General features: G+C 58.8%; 2 protein-coding genes across 5 annotated transcripts; one reads left to right on the top strand and one right to left on the bottom strand.

Annotated features, from left to right (window-relative positions):
- Positions 1-68: 68 nt before the first annotated feature.
- Positions 69-1,303, bottom strand: GEMIN7 (gem nuclear organelle associated protein 7). 2 transcript variants are annotated; one of them, XM_054811447.1, is made up of 2 exons: positions 1,085-1,303; positions 69-476 (listed from the first exon to the last, which is right to left on the bottom strand). In XM_054811447.1, the coding sequence occupies exon 2, from the start codon at positions 466-468 to the stop codon at positions 109-111; it is 360 nt and encodes a 119-aa protein (XP_054667422.1). In that variant the 5' UTR covers positions 469-476; positions 1,085-1,303; the 3' UTR covers positions 69-108. The 2 variants fall into 2 exon arrangements, with proteins under 2 accessions (XP_054667422.1, XP_054667421.1); XM_054811446.1 differs by lacking the exon at positions 1,085-1,303 and adding an exon at positions 895-1,074.
- Positions 1,304-1,335: 32 nt separating this feature from the next.
- Positions 1,336-22,597, top strand: PPP1R37 (protein phosphatase 1 regulatory subunit 37). 3 transcript variants are annotated; one of them, XM_054811441.1, is made up of 13 exons: positions 1,336-1,828; positions 9,316-9,413; positions 10,245-10,290; positions 12,446-12,546; positions 14,555-14,674; positions 16,705-16,855; positions 17,426-17,581; positions 18,702-18,814; positions 19,082-19,223; positions 19,335-19,501; positions 19,848-20,745; positions 21,144-21,232; positions 21,761-22,597. In XM_054811441.1, the coding sequence occupies exons 1-12, from the start codon at positions 1,621-1,623 to the stop codon at positions 21,224-21,226; spliced, it is 2,283 nt and encodes a 760-aa protein (XP_054667416.1). In that variant the 5' UTR covers positions 1,336-1,620; the 3' UTR covers positions 21,227-21,232; positions 21,761-22,597. The 3 variants fall into 3 exon arrangements, with proteins under 3 accessions (XP_054667416.1, XP_054667414.1, XP_054667417.1); XM_054811439.1 differs by having other exon boundaries at positions 1,337-1,828; positions 21,352-22,597; XM_054811442.1 differs by lacking the exon at positions 1,336-1,828 and adding an exon at positions 6,661-8,608 and having other exon boundaries at positions 21,352-22,597.
- Positions 22,598-22,671: the final 74 nt, after the last annotated feature.

Below are 22,671 nucleotides of genomic sequence, written 5' to 3'. Positions count from 1 at the left end.
CCTCCGCTTATGCCGGAGAAATTATAATTAAGGGCGGAAAAGAGCAGAAAAAGGGTTGTTAGTGGGTTGGTTTTTGCCTTTTTTTTTTTTTTTTTTTTTAATTAACGGTCAGTCGAGGAGAAAGGAGTAGGCGAGGACGTCGGCGCAGCGCAGCAGCGCGGCCGCCTGCACGCCCAGGGGCGTCTGCAGCGCGTCCACCTGGAAAGCCACCGCGTCCACGTCTGCTGCGCCGAAGACTGCGTCCACCCGGACCCCCGCCCGCAGGCAAAATCGCGTGGGGCGGCCCCGGGCGGCCGCCAACCCCCGCAGGTACCGTTGTCGGAGGGCTGCCCGTGCCCCCTGCGCCGCCGCCGTCGTCACCGCGTCGCCCCCCAGCAGCGCTTGGAACCGGGGCGAGGTGGGGCTGAAACCCCGGCTGCAGCCCTCGGGGCCCCGCGGCAGCCGTAGGACCCCCACTGGCACGGGCATGGCGGCTCCTGGAAGGGGGGGGGGAAGGGGGAGCGGTCACCAGTGGGTTCCCCCCACACACACACTCTGTGGTCCCACGCCCCGTGTTGTCCTTCCCCATCGCGTCCCGGTTGTCCCGTCCCTGTGCCACCCCCACCCCGCAGAGTCCCCGATGTCCCCGCTTGCTCCGCCTGCCCACCCTGGACCCCACTACCCCACTCGTGACCCCCCCCAGATTCCCCCCAAAGCCCCACGCTGCCCCCCCGCCATGAGCCCCCACCCCCCGTGCCCCCCACGGACACACGTGCACACACACACACACACACTCCCCATAGGGGCCCCACGGGGTCCCGTGTGCCCCCTAACCTTCCCACGGAGCCCCCGCCTCCCGGTTTACCCCTCCCGCCCCGCTCCCGCTGCACACGCGTGGGAGCCCTGCGCACGTACGGGAGCACCGGAGGCTCGTGACCGTAGGACACGCGCGGGGGGCGCCCGCGCGGAACCCCGAGACGCTCCCGCGGAGCCGCGTCCCCGAACACGCGTGGGGCCGCCGCCGGAAGTGCGCAACTCCGCCGGGCCGCCGCCGCAGATTCGCGTTAACGGGGCGAAGTGGGGGGGGGGGGGCCGGAACGGATACCGGGTGTCAGGGGCCGGTCTCGGGGCTCAGCGGCGCTTCCCCGCGTGTCTTCGTTCCCTCCGCCGCTCCGGGTGGGCGCTGCCGCCTCCCCGTCCCCGTCCCGTCCCGGCGTGGCGAAAGTGCGGCGGCGAACCCAGCGCTGCTCCCCCGCCCGCCCGTAACGATTCGCTCCCGCAGATTCGCCACGGCGGCCCGCGCCCGTCCCGCAGCCGGAGCGGGGCTGAGCGCAGCGGCGCGGCCTTACCCCGTCCCCATTCCCCCCACACACACCCACAACCCCCCTTCCACCTTCCCCTTCCCGCTTCTCTCCCTCCTTCCCCGGCTGTCGTTCCTCCTCTCCCCGCGGCCGTGGCGAAAGTGCGGCGGCGGAGGTTCAGGCCGCTGCGGTGCTGGCGGGCGGCGGTGGCGGCTCCGCTCCGGTGCGCGGCTGCTTCACCCCCCCCCGGCACCAGCTCCGCGCCCGTCCCGCCGCGTAGCGGCCCCTCAGCGCCGGGCGATGCCCCCGGGGAGGCGGTGAGGAGAGAGAGAGCTCCGCCATGGAGGTACCGGGGCAGGACTGCGGGCCGGAGACCGCCCCCCCAGAACCCGGCAAGGAGGCCCCGCCGTCCGCTGAGGCCTCCCCACCGGGGGCGGTCGGGGGAACCGAGGACGGGCGGTTGCGGCCCGGTGCTAAGCGGGTGACGTTCCCTTCCGATGAGGATATCGTCTCCGGGGCGGTGGAGCCCAAGGACCCCTGGAGACACGGTACCGGTGGAGAAGGGGGGCGGGGGGGGGGGGGGAGGCTGGACACCGGGTTTGGCTCCTCGAACGGGGGCTCCGGGGTTGAGGCCGGGCCGGTGTCGAAGAGGCCGGAGCAGAAGCTCCGCTGCGGCGCCTCGGGCCCGGGGGAGAGACCCCTGTCCCCCAGCCAAAGTCACCAGGGAATCGGCTGCCCGAGCGCAGCCTTTGGGAGCCCCCCGAAACCCACGGTTCCCGTCAAACCCAGGGCGGTTCATGCCAAAACGGCGGGCCCGGCGATACCACGGGGGCGAATCGGTGCCGGCAGCGGGGACCAGCCACCCCCGGCTTCCCACCGTCGAAGGCTTCGGCCGCGTCTTTGTCCCGGAGGGAAGCTCCCGGCTTTGCCGCCTTGAGCTGGCACGGTGGGAACGGTGACGACGGTTGGGCTCCGCCGGCGTGGTGGGAGAGGCCTGGCGGGCGCCCGGTTCTCCGGTGGGGGGGTCTGTGCCACCCACTGCCATCGAGGAGGGCGACAGTCCTGCGGCAGCGGCGTGGAGAAACCAGCGACTCTTCCCCAAAGCGTTACCGAAGCTTCACCTGTGCAAGGGAGGAGAAAGGAGATGACCTGGCGCTCCATCCCTCCGAGATCCCGGAGGTTTCGGTGACGTCTCTGGATGCTGACGTCCACCCCGGCCCCTCCGGCAGCACGGGGAGCTCGGCGCGGTGAGCAGAGGTGCGTCACGTTCCTGGAGATGTCCCCAGACGAGGAGCACGGCCAGAACGTGAGCTCCAGCAAAGCGCCGGTGCCCGTTCTTGTGGCATCCGTGGATCCGCTGCTGGTGGGTGCCAAACCCGCCGGGGGCTCCGCTCGAGGCCCATCTGCCGGGCTGGCCAAGGGGGTTTGGACCAGGATGCCTCCAGGGCTCCCGATAATCGCGTGACGTGGCTGGCTGCAAATTGCCGGATGTTCTTTATACCGTGCCGAAACACGGGAACTGACCGGAGATACGGTAAAGGACGTTGTGCTGCGGCACGACCGCGGCCATCCCAAAAGCTCCCCGCAGAGGCCGCTTTTTTTTTAATTTTATTTTATTTTTTACTGTGTCGCAAGCCAGAAATTTGGTTTCTCCCAAGTTTTTTCCAGTTGCGCATCTCCTTGAGTGATGAGACCCGTTCCAGTTTCACTGCACGGACGTCAGACCTGGCTTAAAAGACACCAGATCTCGTTACGTAGCACCGATTAATTCTGGTTTTATTGCTCGGCATTACCAGCGGTGACCGGTAGCCAGATGCCTCTGTGAAATACCTCCAGCAATGGAGAAAAACGGCTCCCTAACGTGTTTTTGTTGTTTATGTATCCTGCCAGCTGCGTTAATATGAAATCTCTGCCGCTCTGATCCCGCTCCGGATGAAGATGGGACGGTCATCTGGCGCAGCGAGCCCGGGGCTCGTCCCCCAGCCCCTCCTCTGCTGCTCCACAAAACGGACGTCGTTCAGCGCTCACGAACGAGCCGTTCTCTTCCCAAAGGGCCTTCTCCCAAAGGGAGCCCGGGAGGGACAGATTCCTCGGCCGAGCTCGCCTTTCCCGAGGCTCCGGGCGCGCTGGCTCAGAGCTAGAGGCTTTCCCCAAAGGCGTCGTGCCCTGCGGGCGTTGGGGACCTTTTCTTTCAAGCCATTTAACCTCAAACTTCAGCCCGTGAAGGGCCTGAAATTAAATTTCCCCTCTGTAATTAGAGAGGAATCCCGCACGCTGCTGATGGTCGTGGCTCCGTGGATGCCGGCATCCGGGACCTGCCTTTCCCTTGGCTTCAGGATCGCGTTGCCCGTGACGCCGCTTTTATTCTTCCTCTCACGTGTGGATAATAACTGTTTTTATTCCGGGCTTTTATTTACCTCCCATTCATCGTTCATCAGCTGAAATTACTCTAGCAGACGCGCCTCTGCTTGTTTAACTTCCTTCTGGCTACTTGAATCCGAGCTCGCCTTCCTAGCCGGTACCGGCAGGGCCGGTTTTGCCGGGCAGCACGCGGCGCGGGGTTCGGCAACGCCGCCGCTTGCGCGTCGGTGTGGGTCCTCCTCTCTGGCACGCTTGCCACCCCGAAGCGCTCGAGGGCTTGGAAGAGGAAGGTGAAGAAGGCGTATGGTTTACTGCGAAGCTACGCGACACGAAGGAGGAGATGCGTTTAGAGCTTCGTTAACGTCATTTAGCGTTTAACGGCCGGCGGGTCCGTCTGCTCCCAGTTTCTCACCCCACAAAGCGGAGGCTCGATTTATTTTTTAAACCAGCGATACCGAACGTCAGCGGTTCCCTCACCTCTCGCAGGAATGCAGAGGGGGTCGGTAGCTTTATAGCGTCACGTTTCTTACTGAATCAAGCATCCTTGCTTTTTCTTTTAATATTTCTCTTTTTTTTTTAACTTTCTTTTTTGCCCCCTGGCACTGTTGCACTTTTAAAGCATCCTTGATCAGCCAGAGCCACCTGAGCTCATAGCGGCCTCTCTCCAGACGCGTGTCGGGTTCCGTTCGTCAGCCCTCCTTTCTGTGAAACCTTGCTGATTGGCATTAATTATTTCTGCCTTTAATTTGTTATTGCCGGGCTGCAGTGCCGACCTCTCCGCTTCCTCGCCCGGATTGATGTCAGGTTAAATTACAACGCTTTCTGCTCTGACCTTCCTCTCCGCTCCTTCTTTTCCGCGGCTGCTCGGCCAGTGGGTCTCCTCCGCTGACGCTGCACCGGGTTTCACCCACAAGACCCGAAAGTTCGTCCCGTTTTTCCCCAGCTTGTTTTCCGACAAACCCCGTCTTGATTTAAGCCTGCGCAGGTCCAGGGGGTTGCCTAGGATGGGATAGGTGCCGGATATCGATATTCGACGTCCAAGTGGAGATCGGCGACGAGTGGCGTTCCTCAGGGGTGGGACCGGCGCCGTTTAACATCTTTGTCGGCCACACGGGCAGCGGGATCGAGCGCACCTTCGGCAAATTTGCCGACGACACCGAGCTGTGCGGTGGGTCAACACGCTGGAGGGAAGGGATGCCGTCCGGAGGGACCTGGACGGGCCGGAGAGGTGGGACCGTGCGAACGTCGTGGAGTTCAACAAGGCCAAGTGTAAGGTCCTGCGTTCAAGTCCCAAGCACGACTCCAGGCTGGGTGGAGAATGGATGGAGAGCAGCCCCGAGGAGAAGGACTTGGGGGTGTTGGAGCGAGTCCAGAGGAGGCCACGGAGATGATCTGAGGGCTGGAGCACCTCTGCTCTGGAGACCTCAGGCTGAGAGAGTTGGGGTGGTTCAGCCTGGAAAAGAGAAGGCTGCGGGGAGACCTTAGAGCCCCTTCCAGTCCCTGCAGGGGCTCCAGGAAAGCTGGAGAGGGGCTGGTGCCAAGGGCAGGGAGTGACAGGCCAAGGGGAATGGCCTGAAGCTGCAGGAGGGGAGATGGAGATGGGATGTGAGGCAGAAATCCTTCCCTGTGAGGGTGCTGAGGCCCTGGCACAGGGTGCCCAGAGAAGCTGTGGCTGCCCCTGGCTCCCTGGCAGTGTTCAAGGCCAGGTTGGATGGGGCTTTGGGCAACCGTCTTCGCCGGCTGCTTTCTTAGAAAACTCAAGACCTCCACGCTTGGGGAGAGGAGCCAGAGGCTTGCCCCGCCGTCGAGACGTGTCTTCCCACCATCTCTGATGGAAAGCCTGGGAGGGGAAAGACGTCTTCACCCGATTCCCCAGGATACAGGCAGGAAACCACAGCGGCGTCGCAAAGGAACGAGCGTGGAAACGTGGGTAAAAATCCCCAGAGACGTTGCGCGGGTGAAGTTCTGCTGTCCCAAGCGTTTGAGGGCTTGGCGCGTTCGGTTTGGACCGGCGTCGATGCAGAACGTCGCGACGGCTCTCCCTGCGTCGGGTGTCACCGCACCGAGAGCGAAGGAGCCGCTTGATTGCCAGCAGACGACTCTGCCGGAGTTAAAAAAAATTAAAAAAAATAAAAATAAAAAATTCTTCCAGCTGCTGTTGCCCTTGCACGGGAAGACGGGACGTGACGCCTCGCCCGGGAGAAGCGGCGGCAGGATGCTCCCGGGCGGAGGCAAAGAGTTAGAGATGTCATTCGGTGACCTCAGGGACAGAGGTAAATTAGTTAATTAGGTTGCGTTAAAGTCACTGCCTTTTCCTCACCGCATTTTTGGGAACAGCACCAGGACAGGGACGTCCCCGCTGCCAACGTCGCCTTACGCTCTGCCTCCCGGGACGCGGGCTGGAAGCGAGCTCAGCGAGCGAAACTAAGCGGAGCGCGGCACGAACCCGTGAAAAAAATCGGCTTTTCTCTTCCGCGGCGCGGAGACTGAGAAGACGAACCGGCGGCTAATGCCGCCTGTTAATAAATAACGACCTGTTTGCTTCGGCGTTGCGTCGTCCCGGGGGTTGGACGCGGATGGAGGAGCAGGCGAAACCCGCGCTGTCGCTGGCCGCTCCGCCAGGAGCTGCGGGTGACAATTAGTAGAAAATTATCAGATGAAACACGTGGAGTAAGGCGGGAGGTTGGGAAATAACCTCGTTATCGCTCTTCGGATCTTAATCCGCCAAGCAATAATAAAGAGATTAATTAATAAGGTAGTTAACTCTGTTTGGGGATATTAGCGTAGGGTTTTAAGATGGCAGAAGGGACCAGGACGTCAGCAGGGTCAAAGCCGGTCGTCATTTGAGTAATAAATCTTAATTCTTCGTTAGGGAAACGCGTCGAAGTCTTGTGCGGCCGCCGGGAGGCACCGGGAGACGAGCTCTGGTTTCCATCTCGTTTTGTCCATTAATGTGATTATTTCTGGGGCAGACCGTAAGGAAGAGGTGGGGGGGGGGGTTTCCACGCCGCCTGGGATGCTCCGAATGGAAACCTGCTCTTTCTAAAACCAGACGTTTGAAGCCGCGGGTAATTCCGCCCGAGCCAGGAGACAGCCGCGTTTCGCTCGTTCAAATCACCCGGCCGTGTGTAAATAAGTATTTTTTCAAAGCCGGTTGCGGAACAGCTCTGCTTTGTTTTACGGACGGCGTTGGTAGCGTAAAGTCCTTCTGCCAGCTTCGGAGCCGTTGAAAAAAACACGTGCCGCGGGATCGGCTTCAGCTCTGCCAAAAAAAAAAAAAAAACCCAAAAACCACCCCAAAAAAGACTTTTCCCAGAAATTTCAAGGGTTTTTTTGAAGGCGGATGTTACAGACGCTGCGAATATTTGCTGGTGAGCCGCAAGACAGAGCTCAAGCAGGAAATATTAATATTGATTTGCAGGCTTCGTTACCACAAACGGGCAGGAGAGCAGCAAAAGGGGGGGAGAAGAGAAACGAGCAGGGCTGGGACGCTCGCGAAAAACAGCGCGAAGATCCTTTTTCATTGAAACCCCCCCCGATAGCTGGCGAGGAAATTCCCTCGGAGGCTCTCGGTGCTGATCCTAAGGATGCATTGTTGGGGCAAAAATTAAGGACGTTTTTTTTTGTGGATCGGAAAAGCGAGGCGACCTCGGAGCGAAACCTCTTCTGAAGAAGAACCGCCGCTCGCCGTTGCCGTCGAACCTCCTCGAAGGCTTCGGAAGAGCAACGCCAAGATCAAAACCCCCAACCGGTCCTACCAACGGCCCCACCGAGACGATCCGGAGCCGCCGCGAAAGGGTTTACGGACCGGCTGGGCGGTGTCGTGCCAAAAACGCTGCCCGGGGAAGTACGGAATGGGCGCCGGGCTGGCCGGCGTTGTCGGTTTTGTCCGTACGGTTCCGTGAACGGTTGCAACTCCAGGAATAAACTCGGGGCCTTTTCCAGCATCGGGGAGCTCCGGGCGCTCAGCCGGGAAGCGGGGGAACGGAGTCGGAACTGGCGGTGAAGCCCAGAGGAGACCTGGAAGAACGTCATCCCGGGATGTTCTTCGGGAACGGAGCCGCTCCGATGGCTTTCGGGGGACGGCGAGCTTCTCGGCGCGCGTCTCCCTGCGACGGAGGACGTTGGAAGCAGCTCGACAGGACCGCCAGACCTGCTGCTTCTTCCCGCTGGGCTTCCGGCGAGGCGACGGAACCAGAAACGTCGCGGCGCTCTGCGAATCCCCTCGCTAACCTTCGCGTTTCTCTTTTTTTTGTTTTTTTTTTGGTTAGCTTTTATTTATTTTCACGGACGCGGGGCTCACTTTCTGCGGTTCCCAGGGAACCGGCAACCCAGCACGTCCCCGTGGCGCTTCAGAGGAGCAAAACGTTTTCCCGTCGCGTGGGGCTTTTGGGGCGTGAAAAACCATCCGTAGGTCTTGCCTAGTTAAGCGCGCGCGCTTGGGGCGTATTTAAACCTTTGCTGCTTTGCTCGGCCGGGTGTTAGTTGTCCCCGAAAAACCTCACCACGGTGGCCTGGGAAGGGTCGTAGGGTTAAAAACAGCTGAAAAAACGATTTTGGCTGGCGTTGCTCTGACTGCGTCCTGACGGGTTTGTAGGGAACGGGGAGAAGATTACAATAGTTTGTTGGTTTTGGTTGGTTTGTGGTTTTTTTTTTAATTATTTTCCCCGCAGCTGGTTTAGGTTTTTATCGAGCTCTCTGGATGTTGTAATCCTCGGGGATGGGAGGGAGGGGCTTGCTCTGCCAGATGAGGTTCCCCGGGGGAATCCAGTTTCTCCAGATCGTCTTCTGACCGGCGATGGCTTTAACGTTCGTTCGGGCCGATCGCCGAACCGAAATCACGCCAAAAGCGGAGGTGGGCATCGCCTCACGTGGCTAATGATCCCGCGGCGGCTCCCGCCGCCCGCGTCGGCTTCTCCGGCATCCGGAGCGACGGCATTACCCGTGATTCAGGGAAGGCAGAAGCGGTGAGTAAACGCCGCTCGGCTGCTTGGAGCCGAGCTCGGCGACGGTGACGGCAGCAAGGTGCCCCTCCCGCGGCTTCCGTACAAGGAGCTGAATTTCGAGGGTGACAAGCCCGGGAGCTTTTTGCCGATGTTTCGCTGACTTGGGTTGACCACCGCCCCCCACCACCACCCCGAGTCCTCCGTACACTGCTCCGGCTGTCTCCGGAAGCCGATTAGGAAAAAATCTGGGGTTATCGGCTCCGGCTCCTTGCCCGCACAGCGATCGCAGAGCGATCGAGTGAAAAACCAAAGTCGAGCGAAACTAAAAGCAAGAGGAACGTATTTGACGGCGCCGTTTACGCTGAGGGGGGTCAGGGTTTGTCGTCCCCCCGACTCTTTCTAAAAGCTTTTCTGCTCCCGAAAGAGCAGCTCCTGTGCCCAAACCCGGCCGGAGGAGGCGGGAGGTGCCACTCGCGCTTCTCCGGCCCCTTTTCTGCCCGAGCAAGCCAGGACTCGCTCCCGCAGACGCGTTTGAGCAGGCCCTTGCTCGGGTTTTCCTCCGTTCCGTCGCGTTTGAACATCCTTAATCCCTCTAAATCTCCTGGCAGGCTCCTCTGCCGGCTGTAAATCCCGACAGATAACGGCGTCCCGTGGCGGGGGGGAACGCGGACGTATCGATTCCTGCGAATACGACCCTAACCTCAATCCTTAACCCTGTACCTTTGCAGCCCAGAACGTGACCATCGATGAAATCATGACCGCCTACAAGCAAGCCTGCCAGAAGCTGAACTGCAAGCAGATCCCCAAACTACTGAAGCAGATCCAGGTACAGCCGGTGCCGGTCCTGCCCCAGGACGCCGAACGCGTCCCTTTTATTACGCGTCTCGACTTTTTTACAGTCGCCGGCGCGTCAGGCGGGAACGAAGGCTCCCGGTTTAAAAGCACGAGCGGGTTTCCGGACAGACGAAACTCGCTGCCGAGAGCAAAAGCCGAGGAGATCGTTAGCAAAATATTACGCGTAATTTAACGCGCTACCGGACCCTGTTTTTTCCCCGCTTGGAGCTGCATCCGTCGGGGGGGTGCTGGAGGTGGACCCTGGCTGTCCCTCGCCCCGACGAGGCTTGAACGGGCTTGGTTGCGAAGCGGTTTTAAACCTCGGCTGTTCTTTGACGTGGAAATCCGCGCGTGCGGTCGGGGGAGAGAAGCCCGCAGGGAGACCACGACGAGCGCCGTGGGTTTTTCCCTGCTCGCACGGGGCGAATAAAAAGTCCCGTTTCAATCCTCGGGTCTGAGAGCAGCGAGCTGGAGCGCCGTGTTTAAAGCTTCTTCCCTTGACCTGGGAGGGAAGATTTGGGGCTTCTTCACCCGCCGTGCCTTCCCCAGGCAGCTCCGGTGCCTCCGTGTGCGGAGACGGACCCTCATCTTCCTCGGCCGCCCCTGTAGAGCTCCAAGACCTTGTCCCAGGGAGGGTCGGCGGCTTTCCCCGTGACTCGCACGGATCCAGCCTTCAAGTGAACCTCGGGCTGCGAGTTCCCGTGTCCGCTCTTCGTTTTGGGGGAGGATTTGCCCGATTTGTCGTGTTACCTCGTTAACCTCGCGCATTAATTCCCCTCCTCTTCCTCCTCCTGTGTACGAAATGCTGCTTTTTCTTTTGCAGGAATTTAAAGATCTGGCTCCCAGGATAGACTGCTTAGATCTGAAAGGTAAGTCCCTTTTCCATCACCAGCGGATTTTATTTCCCTTCTGGGCAATCCCGGTGTTTCCTTCCATCGGTACGGCTCCCGGTTCGGCTCTTGTCGGCAAGAACAGGAGAGCCGGCGAGCCTTAATCCCGATGGGAGCAAAAAAAGGGCTCCGGAGGTATTTCCGTACGAGGAATATTAACGTCCCGGTCGAGGAGCACCAAAGCAGCAGCAGAATATGCCCCCGGAGCAGCGGACCGTCCCACACCCCCCTCCAAGCGCTGTCCTCGTACCCGCCCCCCCTCAACCTCCCGAAACGACTCGTGCGACCGTGAGTTAGGGCTGAGCCCGAGCGGGTTTGCTGGAACACTTTTTCCGACGGATGTCTCGAAACTCCCTCGCAGAGCGGGAGCCCATTCGCCCGGAGCAGGACGGACGCAGAGGAGTAACAACGCGGACCTTGCCCAAACGCGCGCGCGCTCCCCTTGCCCCCCCCCAAAAAAAATAAACTCTTCGCCATCGTTTGGGCTCAACTTTGCCAGCCAGGATTTTTTTCTTGACGTACGAATCCCGCGGCTGTTGGCTGGCTGGGCAGCCCGCGTCTCCCTTCCTCTGGAAGCGGGAGTTTCTCAGAAGCCCCCAAGCGACGCAGAAACCCGGTTGTTATACCACGATATAACGCCGGCTCAGCCTTCAGCAAAGGGTTCGTAATCCCCCGTCCGCGGCACGGATTGTTTCCCACCCGACGCGCAGCTGCTTCTCGGATCCTCCTCGCGATGGTTACGGCAACGGAAACAAAGCTTTGGGTTTATTTTAAGCCCCGTTCCGCCTTTTTCGTTCGGGCTCGTGTCGGACGCGGTCTCCTCCGGCTTCGAAGCGTCGGAGGGAACCGGCGAGGGGCCGCAGCTCGCCCTGGGTGTTACTGAGCGAATTCCCGGGGTGAGATCGGCCCGTGGCTCTCGGCTGCCGGAGACTCCGATGGGCAAGCGTTTGCTGCCGCGTTTTCGGCTTTTCGATGTTTCGGAGAGGATCGGCGGCGGCGCAGCGTAGAGGTGATGGTGCCCGGCTGCCGTCGCCTCCTTCTTCGTACGGGCGCCAGGATCCGCCGGCGTTAGGAGGAAAGGCAGAGCTTCCACCTCCGCGTTTGCAGGTCCTCCCCTAATTCGGTTTGCCTGGCAGAATGACCCGCAATGCGGCACCGAAAAGCAGCCGGCACAGATGCTTATCGGGGGAAAACTTCCCCGTTTTTCGATCGGAAGTAGCTCGTGCGGCGGTTTTGGGGAGAGTCGCAGCCCCCACGAGCCGATGGGGATGAGCTATCGTGGCTCGTCCACGGGCCGCCCGGCACCGGACTTGTCGCTGCACGGGGCTGGCGAGGATGGTCCTAGGAAATATCCAAATAAATAAAAAGCTCAAAGTCTTGGAAAATGCCCTCGAAGCAGCTTTTGCCGGCGCTTCCTGAAATTGAAACGCGAATAAATTTGTCAGAGGCAGCAAACCGGCGTGTGTGTTTACGACGCGCGCGCAGGGGTTTAATTTCGACCTCGTGGCGCTTTTATATAGCGAGAGGAGTAATCTGTCGGCGGAGATGCTCGGAACGTAATTCCAGATGGACCGAAGCCGTCGAGGGGCTGGCTCGTTGGGAAGACGACCGTCTGCCCGGCGGGGAGACGGGAATCCCGGGTTTCGGTGGGGTTTCGGCGGCAGAAGCGTCGCCGCTGTGGCCGATCCGTGTCAGGCGAGCAACCGCGGTGGTTTTTAGGTAGGTTTCCAAAATCCTCTGAGCTCGCTGCACGTAACCGAGCGAGACGCAGCCTTTCCGAAGTCTCCTTGCGGATCCCTCTCCCGGCTCGCGGCGTCGCTGCCGAGCCCCGACGCGGCTTTTGGGGCTCCCCGCGATGCCCGATCCCTGTCTTTTAACGAGAAGCGCTCGGCCGAGGTGATGCTTTCCGCCGCTGGGGCAGGCACGCGTGAATAAATCGACACCCCAACGCCGGGTTCGAATTTCCCTTCAGGCGGGTTGTTCGAAAGGCGGGCTGCCTCCGAACGGGGAAGAAAATCCACCTTTCCGTGCGTCCTCTGTCCCGCGGCTCGGGGCTCCCGAGCTCGCGGTTGTCCGTGCCCTGCGCGTCGCCCGCCGAAGCGCCCGAATTCACCTTGCTCTGCTCTTTCCCCAGGGGAGAAGCTGGATTACAAAGCCTGCGAGGCGCTGGAAGAAATTTTCAAGCGGGTCCAGTTTAAAATTGTTGATTTGGAGCAAACGAGCTTGGATGAAGACGTAAGTGGCCGTGACCTCTCCCGGCTTCTCGTTCCCGTTTTGCGGTCGGTCCCTGGCTCCTCCTGGGCACCCACTTGTCTTTTTGGGGCCGTACCGTGTTGCCGTACCCGTTCCCTTCACGCCCACGCTCTTCTCGAGGTTTTCTGACGCGGCGTTCGCTGCTCCAAAAGGAAGAGCTTGACCGTTCGCCCTGAAGCCCGGATGGCCTCGAAGCTCCGAGGCGTTTTTAAATACGTATTTTGAAAGCCGAGGGAGTTGTGGGTAGCTCTCAGACGGCTTTTCGGGGCCGAGGATGAAGTTCAGGCTCCCTTCTGCATGTCCCATCCCGTCCCGACTTGCCTTCCTCCTCCCTCGCAACGCCTGGGGCCCTGAGTTCAGGTTCCAGCGGGTAAGCAGAGGAGGTAAAAAAATTAAGGAAGTGGTTAAAAATTTATTTTAGCCAGCTCTCATCCCGAGTTTCCCTTTCCCAGAGAGGCCCTTTTCAGTCCTTGCGTCTTCGAGGGTTTCGTTTTTCCCTGCGTCGTCCATCCCTATCCCAAACCTGACTTCGGGCGTATCTTGTCCGTGTTTGCTCGGAAGCTCTTGACGCTTTTTTTCCTCCCCCCGCGGTTTTCCCGCTCGAGCAGCATTTTGGGAAGGTTCTTTGGGGCCTCCGCCCGCATCCGATACGAACTGGGGAAAAAAACCCGTGACGGCGGCTCCTGGTTCGACCCCAGCGCTGGTTTCTCATCCTGGGATCGAGCTGACGCGGCCGGCCGAGATCCCGCTTGGCTCGGGCGCCGGGGCCGCGGTTCCCGGTGGAATCGCGTCCTGGGACGGGTTGTTTGGGGGATGGATGAGTCCCCCGACGGCGCCGCGGCCTGGCGAGGAGGGCCGGGCCGGCCGAGCTCCTGCCGTCTTTGGCTGTAAAATGATCCCGTGCTTCGTTCGACTCGTTACCCGGCAGGAGGAACAATTACACGTTAATAATTTAAACGTATCCCGTGGCTTCGGAACCGGACGGCTCGGGCAGAGAGATGGCGAGAGCTCGACGCTTTACGCTTTTTCTCTCCCGGTTGGGGTAGAACGAGACGAGACCGGCGCGCGTCACGCCGGGGACTTAGTCACCCAAGACCCAGATCTTCATCCTCATCCTCCTCCTCGTTTCCTGCCGATGAGCACCCCGTTTCCAGCAGAAAGTCCCGTCGTTCCCCAAAACCTTGTTCTTTCTCTTGTTTGCTTTCCCTCTGGGTGTTTTCCGGTCCCTCCGGGTCCCTCCGCGTATTTTTGGTTTTTTTTTTTTTTGGTTGTTGTTGTTGTTCCCGAAGCCTTGCAGCACTTTTGTGGTTCCTCTCTGCCCGCTCCGGCGTACGTTTCGGCTAATTTTCTCCGAAGAGACTCATTATGTAATTAAGCAAATTGTTCCGCTTCTGCCGTAGGAGTTTTAGACGTTTCACAGGCACGAGCCCTGCTCTGCCAATCCCTTTCACTCCTTACCCTCCTGTAACTCTTGGGTTTTATACCTTTTGATTATTATTTTTTTTTTTATTATTATTTTTATTTTTTTTAGCCCGATTTGGATTATCGGGTGGTTTCTTGCCTTGGGGTAGCGTCGCCGCTGCGTGCGGAACTGGATAAAACCCCGCAGGGAGCGGACGGGCGCCGAGCTGATAGCCCACTCACACCTCGGGGTGAATATCCAGGAAAGAAAGAAAAAAAAAAAAAAAAAAAACCAAAAAAACCCCAAAAAATGGCGAGATACCTTTTTTTTTTTGCCTTTTTTTTTTTTTTAGTTTAATGACTAAACACCGGAGCGGTGACGTGAGGTCGCACGAAAGGCGTCCGGCTCGCGTCCTAGCACAGCAAAAGCTTGATTTTTATTGATTTTTATTGATTTTTATAGATTTTTATTGATTTTTATTGATTTTTATTGATTTTTATAGATTTTTTTCTTCTTTCCGCCCTCCCAAACCCCGCTTGGCCTCTGCCCGCTTCACGCAGCTTCGCCCTCTGCGTTTTTGTTTTGCAGGGCGCCTCGGCGCTATTCGACATGATCGAGTATTACGAGTCGGCGACGCACCTCAACATCTCCTTTAACAAACACATCGGCACCCGAGGCTGGCAGGCGGCCGCGCACATGATGAGGAAGGTTTGTGCTCGCTCGCCGATGTTTTGCGGTACCTGCTTTAACCCCCCCCCGCTGCGGCTCCGCGGATGAGCTCTCCGAAGACTCCCGCGCGGTTTTTTTTTTTTTTGCTCTCCTGTCTGGAAAACCGCCCGGTTTGGAAAAGACTTGGTTAGGCCAGGCTCAGAAGTAGGAAAAAAAAATAAAAATAAAAATTAAAAAAAAAAAAAAGTAAAAATAAAAAAGAAAAATAAAAAAGAAATAAAAATAAAAATAAAAATTAAAAAGAAAAATAAAAATAAAAAATAAAAAAGAAATAAAAATTTAAAATGAAAATAAAAATAAAAAATAAAAATAAAAAAGAAATAAAAATTAAAATTAAAAATAAAAATAAAAATAGAAATAAAAATAAAAATAAAAAAGAAATAAAAATAAAAAATAAAAAAGAAATAAAAACTAAAAATAAAAATAAAAAATTAAAATTAAAAATAAAAATAAAAATAAAAAAGAAATAAAAAATAAAAATAAAAATTAAAAAATAAAAATTAAAAATAAATAAAATTAAAAATAAATAAAAATTAAAAATAAAAATAAAAATAAAAAATTAAAAATAAAAAAGAAATAAAAATAAAAATAAAAATAATTAAAAATAAAAATTAAAAATTAAAATTAAAATTAAAATTAGAAATAAAAATAAAAATAAAATTAAAAATTAAAAATAAAAATAAAAATAAAAAATAAAAAGAAATAAAAATAATAAAAAATAAAAATAAAAATAAAAATAAAAATAAAAATTAAAAATTAAAAATTAAAATTAAAATTTAAAAAAGTAAAGAAATAAAAATAAAATTAAAAATTAAAAAATAAAAATAAAAATAAAAATAAAAATAAATAAATCCCTCTCCCCACCTGCCGCGAGGTTAATGCTTAATGCCTCGGCAGCACCCGGAGCGGAGAAAACGGAAATGCAGCTCGCAGCAAAGCCACCCAAAAGAAAAGCGCAGGCTGTCATTAGCGGCGTGCTGGCAGGGTCAGCCTCTCCAACCGGGCGCTCGTTATCTTTACGGCAGGATGACGAGCGCCGGTGGTTGGTTTTACGGGGCTAATTAACCTCATTGTTCAGCGCTTTGAGTTCCCTCCGAAAAGGCGAACGCGGAGGAGGCGGCGTCTCGTGCTTCCCCGCTCGGGGCGCGGTACGACACCACCCTCCGTCCGCAATTACCTCTCGACCTGCTGATTGTCATTTCGGCGTTGCCGGGCGCCTTGCGTAACTCCGGTTGGAAAGCCGGCGTCCCCGTAGCGTTCCGTGCCGGCGTCTTCGTCAGGAACCGGGAGCGACGCTCGCCCCGCGTTTCGGAGAAGCCGGATATCGGCTGCGCGGCGCTGGCCGAACCCCGTAACGACGCTTTCAAACCGTTTGCCTGTAGGCCCGCGTGGCGAAGGGAGCTGGAGGCAGCAGCTTGGGGGCTCTGGTTTTTGGGAAGGGGAGGGAAAATCCGGAAGCGCGGAAGGGAAAACGGTCAATCGGCCAAACGGAGGCCGTCGGCTGCGGATCTCGAGCAGCGCGCGTGAAGTCTCGGGGCTCGGAGGGAACCCCCGGACGAGGGACGCGTGGCTCGACGCTATCCCGGAGCCCGGATCTGGAGAGCGGCGCGTCCTCGGACGCGTAAGGACGAGGGGAAGCTTTTCTTCGGAGGACGCGACGCCGCGACGGTTCGCCTGAAGCGCGTCCTCCCCCGTGCCGCGGTTCGAAGGTGCCGGCGGATTCTCCGGGAGATGAGGCGGAATCGCGCGGCTCGAACCTGGAGCTCAGCGCGGGCCGGCCCGGCGCGCGGGTTCATCCGAGCGGTTCCTTCCGCCTCTTTGCCTCCTACCCGAAGCCCGCGGGGTGACCAAAACCAATATTTTGGGGGCGGGGGGTGGCACGACTCAACCCGGAGGCGACGCCGGCGCTCAGCCCGTAAAACAGCTTCGGTCATAAACCCGACTTAAAAAACCGACCCGAAAAGCGGCGCGGGGGCCGAGCGCCGATCCCTCTCTCGTCTTCCTCGCAGACGAACTGCCTGCAGTACCTGGACGCCCGAAACACGCCCTTGCTGGACCACTCGGCTCCTTTCGTGGCCCGCGCCCTCCGGATCAGCAGCAGCCTGGTGGTCCTGCACCTGGAAAACGCCAGCCTCTCGGGACGCCCGCTCATGCTCCTGGGTGAGTCGTCAAAAAAACGGGCGCCGAAAAGCACCCGGAAAGTTACGGGACGTCGGGCGCGCGGGGGTAGAGCGATACCGACGTTCCCGGCGACGAGTGACGAGGCCTCGGGGGCGGTCGCCGCGCGTCCCCGTGTCCGCGTCGGGTGGGAAGTCGGGTGTTTCTGGGGCGGCCCCTCGTTGTTAAGTTAATGAATTAGCGATAAATCACGGGCACCGGCTAAGGGTTCTGGCAGGGGAGCGTTTCTGGGGTTTAGTTGTTTATTAGGTCGGGTTAGCCGGAAAATGGCGACGCGCCGGACGCGAGGGCGCGTGCCGCGCGCGAATCGTTACCGGCCCCTTCGTGGTGCCGGCACGAACCGCCGCCTTTTCCCTTTCGAGGGCGAGAGGATGAAAAGGGGCTTACGCTGGATCCCGCTTTTGAACCGAACGCCTCGGAAAACCGGCCGGAACTTTTCAACCGGCGTCCCCGGTCGCGAGCGCGTCTCGGGTTGGGGGGGGGCCGCGTGCTCCGCGGTACCAATCTGGATTCGGACGCGGGTTGAGGCGTTGGTTTTTTCCGCCCGTTCAGCAACGGCTCTGAAGATGAACATGAACCTGCGGGAGCTGTACCTGGCCGATAACAAGCTGAACGGGTTGCAGGACTCGGCACAGCTCGGCAACCTGCTGAAGTTCAACTGCTACATACAGATACTCGACCTGAGGAACAACCACATCCTGGACTCAGGTGAGGGTCCTTCCGCTGCTCCTTCGGGCAGAGCTCCGATTCTCCGGAGTTTTGACTCAATTTTAAGACGGGGAGGATCGCGGTTGCGGGGTCCGGAGCTCGAGGAGTTGCTGGCACGGCTCCCGAACTGAGCTGAAGCAGTGAGGGGTGCGCGGAGCGGCTTCGATGTATCCGAAAAGTTTTTGTCGGGGTTAAACCTCTCATATTTTTTTTAAAGTTGATTGGTAAGGAAATTTGGATTGCTTCCTGGGCCGGGCCGCGAGGCGCACGGCAGCCCCCCGAAAGCGGGGAGAAGCGGGGATGGGTCGCGTCTCTCGACTCCCTCCATCTCTTGCTCCCATCCGGTTTCTCTCCTCCCCGTTCCCCGGAGCCAAACGAGCGGCCAAATCTTAATATCGACCCCGGGAATTACGAAACAATCCCAACCCAAACTTCAGCCCCGGCTGGTTCCGGTCGACGTTTGCCGATTACTCGGCCGAACGTCGCGGTTCGGCGGAGGAGCCGCTCTTGTTCCGCGCGAGCTGTCCTGGCTGCCCGAACGGGATCAAATCGGATGTCACCGGCCGCCCGTGCTCCCGGATGGGTCCCACCCTAAGGCGCGAACGTTAATTTGCCACCTTGCAGGTCAGCCCGCCACGTCCCTCGCGTCTTTGGGCGCTTCATAACGAGCGGCGTCGGGATCGTACGTGCCAAAAGTCGCTCGCTGGGCGTTGCCGTGGGTTTCCGCAGCATCGCTGGCGTTAGGGGCGCAGCGCCCTTATCAAATTTAAATTTAGCAATTTAAAACTGCGCCCGTTTTCAGCCCCGGCAGGATTGGGCCGGGTTACGGTGCAAACCGCGCTCCGTAATTTGATAAGCCGAGAGGTTTTTATTGCCTTTTTGCATGCACGGGAGCGACGGATGCGCTTTGCCCGCAGCCGAGGTCAAATTGAGCAGCTGGGGGAAGGGGTTTGGGCAGAGCTCGGCGTAACCATGCCGTGGCTTTTCTCCGTCGGCGCCCGGGCGCGGGATCGGGCAGCGCCCGAGCGGATGGACGGATTGGAGGGAGCAAGGAAAAACGTCGTTAAAGCCGACGGGATCCGCGCTGGCGGCGGAGGGCTGATCCCCGGCTCTTTTCCAGGTTTGGCGTACATCTGCGAAGGGCTGAAGGAGCAGCGGAAAGGGCTGGTCACTCTGGTTTTGTGGAACAACCAGCTGACTCACACCGGCATGGTGTATCTGGGGATGACGCTGGTGAGTAGATCTCGGGAATGATGGCTTACCGTCGGGCGCTCGATCCTTCCCGTGATCGCCGGGGCCGGATCAGGGCGAGCAGCGGTTGGGATCGTACCTACCGAGCGGCTCGGCGCGACGTCCCCCTCGGCGCTGCTTCGGGGGGACAAACCTGTCCGTCGTCCCCTTCGGCTGCTGCTCGGGCGTCCCGGGCTCGGCGGCGCTGTTCGAAGAACCATCCCGCCGTTCCCGTCCGCCTCGAGCCGTTTCTCCCCTGGGTACCCGCAGCCTCACGCTCAGAGCCTGGAGACCTTGAACCTGGGCCACAACCCCATCGGGAACGAAGGCGTCCGTAACTTGAAGAACGGGCTGATCGGGAACCGCTCCGTCCTTCGTCTGGGCTTGGCGTCCACCAAACTGACCTGCGAAGGTGGGTGGAGGCCGGTACCCGCTAAATGCCACCCCGACGAGCGCCGTCGGGGGGGGGGGGGAGTCCGGTGGTATCGTGGCTTCTCACCGGCTCTTCTCCCGTCCCTCGCAGGTGCCGTGGCCGTGGCGGAATTCATCGCAGAGAGCCCGCGGCTGCTGCGCCTGGACCTGCGAGAGAACGAGATCAAGACGGGCGGTCTCATGGCGTTGTCCCTGGCTCTGAAGGTCAACCACTCGCTCCTGCGCCTCGACCTGGACAGGGAGCCCAAGAAGGAGTCGGTGGGTGACGCGCCCGCTCGCCCGCCGCTCTCGTGCCGTTTCGGTGTCTCGTTGAGCCCCCACACACACACACACACCCCCTCCCGGCAGGAAAACATCGTCTTCGAGGGTGCCTCCTCCGGGCTTCCGCTCAGCTCCGCCGTTTTCTCATTTAATTGTTTCTTGGGGAAACATCAGTCGCGTTCTTACAGGGGTGGAGGAAAAAAAACCCAAAAAAAACCCCAAAAAAAACCCACCCCACCTTGGTACGATGTGCCTGGCTGGAAAAATAACCGTGGAGCCGATTGTTCCCTGACCGTTGATTTCCGAGCGTTCCAAACGACCCGTGGTTTCTCTTCCCTCGCAGGTAAAAAGTTTCATCGAAACCCAGAAGGCTCTCCTGGCCGAAATCCAGAACGGCTGCAAGCGCAACTTCGTCCTGGCCAAAGAGAAGGAGGAGAAGGAGCAGAAGCTGCAGCAGTCGGCCTCGATGCCGGAGATCACCGTGACGGAGGCTCTGGAGGAGGGTCAGGCAGAGGACGGCCGAGACGGCAGCGCCGCCTCCCCGCCGGAAGAGGGGGAAGAAGCCGGGGAGACCCCGACGACCTCGGAGAACGGAGATGCGGAGCCGGCGGAGGATGACGACGATGACGGAGGCGACGTGACGGACTCAGATTCGGACACGGACGAGGAAGCCGATGTTGGGTTAGAGACAAAGGACTTGAGCGAGCAGCCGAAACGGCCCGGCTCCGCCGACGGCAAAGCCGCGCCCCGGCCGCTGCTGTCCCCGGAGAAGCCGAGGGACCGGCCGCCCCCGTTGCGCGTCGCCGAGGAGTCGCAGCGTGACGTCGGCGCGGGGAGTCCTGCCGCCTCTCCGGCCTCTGCGCCCTCCCAGGGAAACGAGAGAAGGATTTCGGTTTCCAGTCCCGGGCGAGGTCATAAAATCTTTGTGGTGACGCGAGTGGAGAGCCTGCCGGAGCGAGCCGCCGAGGCCGTCGCGAAACCCGCTGAGCCCCAAAGCCCAGCTCCGGCCCCAAATCCTGAACTCCCGGCTGCGCGGGCGAACGGAGCGGTTCCCAAATCCTCTGCCGGCTCGGTAACGACGAGCTCCGGCTCCGACCCCGAGCGGGGCGATGCCGCGGCCTGCGAGAGCGCGGCCCACGAAACGCCCCTCCCCAACGGGCTGAAGACGGATTTTGCACGAGCGCTGCCGGAGGCGTCCTCGGACGGCGACGGGAAGACGGGGACCTGCGCCGCCGAGCACGGTAAGAGCTCCAGCCCCCCGACGCCGAGGCTCCTGGCCTCCTTCCTCCGGCTTCTCTCTCCCGAAATCGCTCCAGAGCAGCGTGACGGGGTCCGTTCCTCGTGCCGGCGTCTTCCCGGAGCTTTAACTCCCCCGCCGCTTTCCCGGTGGGATGCCCACGGGTGCGGTAATTTGGTTTTTGGGGGAGTTTTAACCCAAAGTGAATCTCTCCGTACTTAAGAACTTCGTTCTTTGAAGTGCTCCTTAATCAGGCTCCCCCGAGGAGCTCGTCGAGCCTCTTCATTTAGCGAGCAGGCTCTTGCGCCGCGTTTCCCCGCGCGCGTCTTTGGCGGGGGAGAAGTGTGGCGGGGGGGGGAAGCGGGAAAACCGGGAAGGAAACAGCGGCCGTTTCGTTTGCAGAGCTGAGCTGCTCCAAAAACGAGCGGGAGCTGGAGGAGCTGCTCCTCGAGGCCAGCCAGGACGCGGGGCAGGAGCCGCTGTGACCGCAGGTGAGCGGGGACAGGGGGACGGAGAGGGGGGGGGGGGACGGGGAGCTGGGGACAACCCCGGGAGCGTCCCGGCGGGGACGGGCACCCCATGGCTGCTCGCTCTTCCTCTCTCTTTGCAGGTTTTCGGGGGCCGCTCGGCGTCGAGGGGAGGCTCCGGCGTAGCTTTATTCTCTTCCCGCTCCACACAACGATTAAGAAATCAACCTCGGGCTTCAGGACGAAGGGTTATTTTAAAAAAAAAAAAAAAATTTTTCTTTTTTTTTTTTTTTCCCCCAAAAAAACCCAGTTTCCTGCTCCCCGGAATCTCTTCCCCAGGCGCCCGCCTCGCTTCTCCTGCGCGCGGGGACCCTGCCGCGTCCCCGGGGCGATGGAGGGAAGGGAAAGAGAGCAGAGAAAAATGAACCCAGCCGGGGGACGTCGCGGCTCCCGGCCGTCCCTGCCCTCGCCGGACACTACCCGACACCTTCGCCTTTTTTTTTTTTTTTTACTTTATTTTATTTTATTTTTTTTTCCTTATCTTTCTCCGAGGAGGAGATCCCGCGCCGGGGCGAAGGCGAAACGGCAATCGATCCCGCCGGGAGATTAAAACCACACACTACAGGGAATCGGCGACGCCGGCGGCGCCGCGTGCCGGGAGGAGGACGGAAGCGGCGCGGTTGAGCTGCCCTCGCCCGCGGGGGAGCGTCGGTCACTAAAGATACCCAGGACAGGCTGCGTCCGCAGCCGCGATGGTTATTTATTTTTCAGTTCCTTTTTTTTTTTTTTTCGGTTCGTTCGTTCGTTCGTTCGTTTTCGGTATATATTTATCATCGGCTGCAAAGTTACTGGGGGTGGCGAGTTAGAGGATGGTGTTAGAATTAATTAATTCCTTCTGGGCTAACCTGCAACTGAACTCCTGCTCCTGGGCTGCCGGGAAAAAAAAAAAAGAAAAAAAAAACAAAAAACCCAACCAGAAACACAAAAAGCAGCATTTTGGTGGAGCCCCCCCCCCCCCCAAAAAAAAAAGATAAATCCCCGGCGCGGGGGGGATCCGAGGTGGGAACCCCAACGCCGGTACCCTCGGCGTCCTCCCCGTCCCGCTTTCCCAACTTTGGGGATCCCCGGAGCGGGAAAAACCGGCCGGCGTGGGGTGGGCGTCCGCTGGCGGTGACACCCCCAGCGCCGCCGCCGTCGCCGCCTCCCTGCGCGCCCCAGGGCCCGCCGAGCCCCTCCGGGTCGAGCGGCCGGTTTTCTCAGGGAGGGGGCGAAGGGTCCTGCCCGGCGTCACCGGCGTTCGCCGGCGCGGAGAAGGGGAGAGGCCGCGTCGCTTTTCTTTCTTAAGTGCAATAAATCTATCAGGGAGCTGCGGGCGCGGGGCACCGGGCACCGGGGGGGGGTGGGGGGGGGGGCACGGAGAAGTTGGGGGGGGGGGGGGGGCTGCGGCGCTGACACTACGGCCG

Source organism: Grus americana (assembly GCF_028858705.1).
Source record: "Grus americana isolate bGruAme1 chromosome 34 unlocalized genomic scaffold, bGruAme1.mat SUPER_34_unloc_2, whole genome shotgun sequence".
Lineage (NCBI taxonomy): Eukaryota > Metazoa > Chordata > Aves > Gruiformes > Gruidae > Grus > Grus americana.
The sequence above is the reverse complement of the archived record's forward strand: the minus strand, read 5'-3'. Positions and strand labels throughout refer to the sequence as shown.